We start from the raw sequence: 8183 nt of genomic DNA, 5'->3' as shown, positions 1-8183 counted from the left end.
AATAATAAAAAATTAAAACAAACAAACAAACATAAGAATTATGGGTATCCCAGAAGGGGAAAAAGAATGCCCCAGCGGAATGGAAGCCCTACTGGAGCATATCATAAATGAACATTTCCCAACTATTACCAAAGATTCTGACACACTCCTGTCACAGGGATATTGAACCCCAGTTATCTCACCTCAAACAGAGCTTTTCTAAGATACATTGCCATGAACCTATCCAAAGCCAAGATGAAAGAGAAAATTTTGCAAGCAGCCAGGAAAAAGCACCAATTGACCTACAGGGGCAGACCCAGCAGGGTGACAGCAGACTTCTTAGCAAAACTTCTTAAGACAGAAGAAAATGGTCATCTACCTTTAACTTATTTAAAAAAAAAGAAAATTTCTGCCCAGAATTCTATATCCTGCTGAGCTTAGCTTTAAAATTGATGGAGAAATAAAATCTTTTATTGATCTGAAAACACTGAGGAAATTTGCTACAAGACTAGCTCTACAGAAACTACTGAGATCTATTCTCCATACTAACCATCACAATAGACCATCTGCAAAGTAAACACCCAGAAACTAAAGGACAAAAACCTAGCTTCCACAATGACACAAAGGATGAAACTAAAACAATGAGTTTTCACAAAGTAAGACAAATAAATTCCACTATACTTATCAATCCTCTCAATAAATATAAGTGGCTTGAATTCCCCACAAACAAGGGACAGGCTTGCTGATTGGATTAAAAAACACAAGCCATCCATATGCTCTCTCCAGAAAACACATCTAGCCTTAAAGGACAAAACAAGACTCAGGGTTAAGGGTTGGAAAATAATATTTCAGGCAAATAGAAATCAGAAGAAAGGAGGAGTCACAATCTATTTTCAAATACAAGTGGATTTAAAGCAACTGAAGTCAAGAAAGATAGAGATGGTCACTTCACACTGGTCAAGGGAACAATACAATAAGAGGACATTTGGGGGCAGTGCTGTGGCTCAAAGGAGTAGGGCGCTGGCCCCATATACAGCCAGAGGTGGTGGGTCCATACCCAGCCCTGGCCAAAAACTGCCAAAAAAAAAAACAAAAAACAAAAAAAGAGGACATTTTAATTATAAATATTAATGCACCCAACTTAAATGTCTGTAGACTTCTGAAATAGACCTTAACTGGTCTGAACAATATGACATCCTATAACACTATAATGGTTGGGGACTTTAACATCCCTCTTATAGAGCTGGACACATTTTCTAAACAGAAACTAAACAAAGATAAAGGGGACTTAAATACAACCTTAAAACAATTGGGCTTCATGGAAATATACAGAGCATTCCATCTCAAAGCTATGGAACATATGTTCTTCTCATCAGCCCACAGGACATTCTCCAATATAAATCATATCTAAGGACACAAATCAAACATAAATAAAATTAAAAGAATTGAAATTATACTTTGTGTCTTCTCAGACCACAAGATAATAAAGGTGGAACTCAACTCCAACAAAAATTCTATCCCCACACAAAGGCATAGAAACTAAATACCCTTATGCTGAATGACAGTTGAGTCAAGGAAGAGATAAAGGAAGAAACCATTAACTTCTTTGAACATAACAACAAAGAAGACATAAGACACCAAAATCAATGGGATAGTGCAAAATCAGTCTTAAGAGGGCAATTTATTGCATTAGATTCCTATATCTGAAAAAATGAAAGAGAGCACATCAACAACATAATGCATCATCTTAAAGAAACAGAAAAGGAAGAGCAATTCAATTCCAAACATAGCAGAAGAAAAGAAATAACCAAAATTAAATCAGAAATAGATGAAAATGAAAACAAAAAAATCATTCAGAAAATTAATGAAACAAAAAATTTGTTCTTCAAAAAAATAAATGACATAGATAAACCACTGGCCAGAGTAACTAGAAACACAAAAATAAAAAATTTTATAACCTGAATCAGAAAAGATAAGGGGGAAATAACAACAGATGCCACAGAGATACAAGAGATTATCTCTTGAGTACTACAAAAAACTCTATGCCTGGAAATTTGACAATGTGAAGGAAATTCCAATACCTGGAATCACACCATCTCTCTTGACTTAACCTCAAAGAAATAGCTCTCCTAAACAGACCAATATCAAGCACTGAAGTTGAAGACACAATAAAAAAGCTTCCAAGGAAAAAAAAGCCCTGGACCAGATGGCCTTATATTAGAATTCTATCAAACCTTCAAAGATGACCTTGTACCTGTACTGCAGAACCTGCTACAAAACATTGAGAAGGAAGGAAGCTTCCCCAACACATTCTATGAAGTAAACATCACCTTGAATCCAAAACCAGGAATGAACTTCAGACTAATTTCAGTAATGAATATCGATGCAAAAATACTCAACAAAATCTTAGCTAATAGATTGCAGCTTCACATGAAAAAATTATGCATCGTGATCAAGTAGGCTTCATCCCAGGGATGGATTTATGCAAATCCATAAATGTAATTCACCACATTAATAGAAGCAAAAACAAAGACCATATGATCCTCTCAATAGATGCACAAAAAATATTTAATAAAATTCAGCATCCTTAAGAATATAGGCATAAGTGGCACATTTCTTAAGCTGTTGAAGACATCCATGACAAACCTACAGTTAATATCATACTGAATGGAGTAAAACTGAAAGTTTTTCTACTTAAAACTGGAACCAGATAAGGATATACAGAACTGCCACTACTATTCCACATAGTTCTATAAGTTCTAGCCAAAGCAATCAGGTAAGAGAAGGATTAAAAAGGGCATTCAAATGGGGGCAGAGGAGGTCAAACTCTAGCTCTTTGTTGATAATATGATCTTATACTTAGAAAATCCCAGGGACCCAACCACAAAACTCCTGGAAGTGATCAAGAAATATAGTAACATCTCAGTGTATAAAATCAATGTCTACAGATCAGTAGCCTTTTTATATGGCAATAACAGCCAAGTTGAGAAGCAAATCAAGGACACAATTCCCTTCATAGTAGCTTCAAAGAAAATGAAATACTTAGAAATGTATCTACTAAAAGAGGTGAAGGACCTCTACAAAAGGAATTATGAAACCCTAAGAAAAAACATAGCAGAAGACATTAACAAATGGAAGAACATACCTTGTTCTTGGCTGGGAAGAATCAACACTGTTAAAATGTCTATTCCACTTAAAGCAATCTACGTATTTTATGCAATCCCCATTAAAATCCCAATATCAAACTTTGTAGAACTGGAAAAAGTAGTACTTCATTTTATATGGAACCAGAAAAAAGCCCATATAGTCAAGGCAATTCTTAGCAATAAAAACAAAGCCAGAGGCATCACTCTATCAGGCTTCAGATTATATTAGAAGTCCACAGTGATCAAAACAAATTGGTACTGGCACAAAAATAGAGATATAGACATATGGAAGAGAATACAAAACCAAGAGATTAAACCAGTTTCTTATAGTCATTTGATCTTTGATGCCTACACACAGAGGTATATAGTAAGGAAAAAGAATTTCTATTCAACAAATGGTGCTAGAATTGGATAATCACATGTAAAAGAGTGAAACTAGACCCACACATTTCACCATTTACAATATTCAAGATGGATAAAAGATTTAAATCTAAGATACAAAACAATAAAAATCTTAGAAAGTGTGGAAAAATCTCTTGTTGGACTGTGGAAAGATTTTATAAATAAGACTTTAGTGGCAATCACAAAAAAAAAATAAACAAATGCAACTTAATTAAGCTGAAAAGCTTTTGTACAGCTGAGGACAAAACAAAGCAAAAAGACAACCTTCAGAAAGGTAAAAGATATTTGCATGGTTTGAATCTGACAAAGTGTTGATAACTAGGATCTACAGAAAACTCAAATTAATCAACAAAAAAGAGCAAACTATCCAATCAGCAAGAGACATGTTTCAGCAAAATACATGAACAAAAACTTCTTGGAAGAAGATGGATGAATGGCTAACAAACATTTGAAATAATGCTCAATGTCTCTGATTGTCTCTGAGATATCACCTAACCCAATACGATTAGCCTGTATCACAAAGTCTCAAAGCTGCAGATGCTAGCATGGATGTGGAGAGAAGGGAATGCTTTTTTACACTGTTCATGGGACTGCAAACTAACATATGACATGCTCTTAGGAAAGAAGTATGATGAATCCTCAAAGAACTCAAATTAGACCACCCATTTGACCCTAAATCCCACTAGTCAGCATCTACCTGGAAGAAAAAAAAATCATTTTATCACAAGGACATTTGCACTAGATTGTTTATCACAGCTCAGTTTACAAGTGCCAAAATGTGGAAACAACCTAAATGCCCACCAACCCAAGAATGAATGAACAACTGTGGTGTATGTGTACCATGGAACACTATTTAGCCATAAAAAGGATGGAGACTTTACATCTTTTATATTAATCTGGATGGAGTTGAAATACATTCTTCTCAGTGAAGTATCATGAGAATGGAGAAGCAAGTATCCAAAGTATTCAATACTAACATGAAGCCAGCAGATGATCTAATATATGCTCACAAAAGAGAAAAACTCAAATCAATTCAAAGTGGGGGTAGGAGGAACAAAGGAGGGGGAGTGGGAGGGGGATGGGTATGCTCCCAGTTAATGGGCACAACGTTAGGGTATATGGTGGGACATAATTTTAAGAGGAACACTACCTAACAAATGCAAACATTGTAACCTATTTCTTTGTACCCTGAAATTTAAAAAAAAAAAAAAAAAAGGACATTAAAGAGAAAAAAAGGGCTTTCATTTAAATCCCAGTTTTACGACTTCTTATCCAGGTGACCTTAAGTTCTCCTTAAAATGAAAATGATAATATTGGAACTCACTGAGCTTTTAAACAATCCATATAACTCACCTAGCACTGTGATTGACTCTTGATTTATTCTTAAAATTTGATTGGTATGATGGTGATCATTGATTTTTTTCTTTTGATGGTACCCATTGTTTGCTGCCCTGGAGTAATCACTGTCACTAGCGTGGAATCCACTGCTTCTCCTCACACAGCATCCTCCCCCTTGCTGGTTGGGGCAGTCCACTGGTCCATGGTGCTGAGCCTGAGCTAATGAGTGCATCCCCAGGTCCTCTGCTGGAGCTGTGGGGACCAGAGGGTTGGCACTTTCTCTCCTTCTGAGACTCTAACACTGGTCTGTAGTAACTATCTTTACCCAAATGTGAAATCACCCTGCCTGAAAACAAAACCAGCACAGAGGAAAGGCAGATGGAGAGAGAAATGGCATCTTGAGGGCCTATTACTCCATTGATAGAGGTATGGATGAAGCAGCTCCAACCATGGATTTATGTTATACAGGGTGGACACAAAGTTTGCGTGCAATTTCAAATAGTTTAACATAGTAAATTGCATGCGAATTTTATGTCTACCTTGTATGAGGTGACACATTTTTGTGCTTATATTAATTTGAGTTTGGTTTCTAAAACTTATAATCTAAAGAATGCTTTCTAATAAATCAATAAAGAGTTTGTTTGTTGTAAGGCTAAAGGGAAAAAGGTTTTTTTCTGTGGTCCAATTAGCAAATAAAGAAATTAATATTCAATATGAAATGGTTTTCAGTAAAAGTGTGAAAAGGGCATGAGGAAAGACTGACATGTCACCTTGGGATAAGACTGACAGTAGGAGCCCCTGTGCAGAAGTGGTCAGTGTAGCTTGTGGCTCTGAAAACCAAGAGCAGACTTCCCCAGAGCCACCGAGAAGTATTTGTGGTTACAGAATGACAGGACAAATTAAGGAAGAAATTAACACCTTATCTAAGAAACAACCAGAAAGAGAAGGACTTATTGGAAGTGAAGGAGAAGGTCACTGTCTTCCCGTACAAAGGAAATCCGATACACGACAAGGACAATTACAGCAGGTGATCATGACAAGGGCACCCTGTTTGTACTGAGGAGTTTGCGCTGTTAAAAAATGCTTTCCCCAAGAAAGATACATTAAAATATTTTCCTATGAGGACAGCATAACATGTACTTAATACATGTGATATTTTCTTAATGAAGTATCATAATTAAATATTTTATCAGATATGTGTTATACATAATCACAGAAATATTATTAAGCTGTGTTATACAGAATCACAGAAATATTATTAAGCTATATATGTTTCTGTTTTTTTAAAAGCCATTACAGGGGTATGAATGATATGCCCATCCCCACTTCTCTCAGCTAGTTATAATTAAATACTTTAGTACAACTAAACACCCATTTGTGGAGATTGCCTTAGATAAAAACACTTTGATAAACACAACAGGAAACACGAGAGAATCTATTTTACCCAAATCCACTGAACCTTCTTGGAGACACCAGGATAACATATGTCAGTGACTTTTCTTCCCTACTATATATTTTTCTTTTCTACTATGTAGTCAACCCATTCTCTTTATCTTCTTGGGAAATTATAACACTAGCGTACATTTTTTGAAAACACTTTTCCTTAATTATTTTTATTTGAAAAAAAGTATAAGAATTACAATATTTAAAATGTGAAACACTCTATAAGAGGACTTTATTTCTGTGATCCGAAAGACCAAAATAGATGCCCCTTTGTCAACTAAGATGGACCCTAAGGTTGAAGAAACAGTTACCTGTAGGTCAAGGGTTCAGGGCTCAGCTGCCATGGCAAATTTCTAAATTCCTATGTCTACAAGAAAACCCACACTCTTGCAAACTCGCTAACAATAGGAGCTATCAGGCAAATTATCAGAACTCTGAATTACAACGCAGATCGCTATAGCTCTGACTGGACAAAGGATCAGCCTTACAAACGTTCTTTTCCAATAAACTACTTCTTTGTGTCCATAGGTTACCTTTTGACATGAAGGCCCAAATTCCACCTCATTTTAATGCTAAAACCCTGTCCAAGGTCAACATAGGCAACATATTACATATATGTTTACCCAGTGCACCTGCACTTGACTTATAAATATGTATAGCTTCCCCATAAATCTGCTGAATATGTATAACTCTATTGTGTAATAGGAACCCTATGAGGCATAAAACCCAACCTGTCCTTCCCCTCTTAGAAGAGAGAGTATCGCCTCAGAAACTGTCTCTTACCAGACTGCAAAGCAATATACCCAGTAAAACTCTCCTTTCTACTATTTAGCCATCCTGGTGGTCTTTCAGATGACATACCAAAAGAATACCATCAGTAATAATCTAATGTAATAAACAATGGCAAAAGTCCCATTCATATGTTCCTATCAGTGTGTGTAGACTTATTTAAAAAACAACAAGAAAACTTAGACTGTTACATACCTGAGCTTCTGGTTATATTGTTTGACCTTTTCCAATGAGGCTGCATTTATCTGGGCTTGAAATTCTTCCACAGAAACATTGTCTCTATAATAATATCCTTCCATGCTCTCCAGTGCTGTGTAAACAAGTAAATGTATTTTACAAGGAATTTATAACTCAATTTCTCCATATTTAGTGTAATTTTATTGATTATTAGTAAATGTGTCCAACAGAACCTAGCATAAACATATATGCAAGAAACTATATTTAGCTAGTCCAAAAATGAATGAAAACCATTCTGCTCTCAAATATTGAATGTTTGATGCTTTTTATGTTAAGTAGGCAATGAAAATTTCTAGCTTAAACTGTTCTCTGTTTTTAAAACATTTTGTATGTGTTTTAAGACATGAAAATGTGCCAGCCAAAAATTCACCTGTGGGAGATCAGAATATACCACCCCAAAATGTGCCTCATTGCTCTAAGGATTACTTTGATCTGGTTATTTTGAGAAACTTCAGACAGATAGAGGAGAAGTTCTGAAAACAGAGAAGTTATCCTTTGTAAGGAAAATTTCCATCTCTAAGAGCCTTTCCCTCTCAGCACCAAGAAGAGAAGGAAAACCCAAACCCAACAGATTCTTATCTGCAGAAGAAACATTACCCTCACATTTCTCACTTGAACCCATTACAAGCCTACTGCTGACATCTTTACATAGGAAATCTCATCTGACACCTCTGGTCAGTCCTGGTCACCTCTCCAATGCTGACCCCTCCCACACTCTTTTTCCTTTGTTTCAGTGAACCATGGCATGTAAGCCCAAAAGCAAAGCTACCTCTTTAAGATTTACTCACTTCTGAGCCTCTCCCATGTATCCATGAGGTATAAATGTTATGAAACATGTTTGTTTTTCCT

At 35.9% G+C, this 8183-nt stretch overlaps 1 protein-coding gene across 2 annotated transcripts in view; it reads right to left on the bottom strand.

Moving 5' to 3' along the window:
• The window catches only part of LOC111727580 (phosphatidylinositol 3,4,5-trisphosphate-dependent Rac exchanger 2 protein-like), a 76230-nt gene extending 68436 nt beyond the window's left edge, over window positions 1-7794 (bottom strand). For both annotated transcript variants that reach the window (XM_023517547.1, XM_023517548.1), the window contains exon 1: window positions 7293-7794. In XM_023517547.1, coding sequence (XP_023373315.1) covers window positions 7293-7396 — 104 coding nt within the window. In that variant the 5' untranslated portion in view covers window positions 7397-7794. The remainder of the gene's footprint in view (window positions 1-7292) is intronic.
• Window positions 7795-8183: the final 389 nt, after the last annotated feature.

The sequence above is a fragment of the Otolemur garnettii genome, unplaced genomic scaffold (genome assembly GCF_000181295.1).
Source record: "Otolemur garnettii isolate 467f Iridium unplaced genomic scaffold, OtoGar3 scaffold00113, whole genome shotgun sequence".
NCBI classification, from domain to species: domain Eukaryota; kingdom Metazoa; phylum Chordata; class Mammalia; order Primates; family Galagidae; genus Otolemur; species Otolemur garnettii.
The sequence above is the reverse complement of the archived record's forward strand: the minus strand, read 5'-3'. Positions and strand labels throughout refer to the sequence as shown.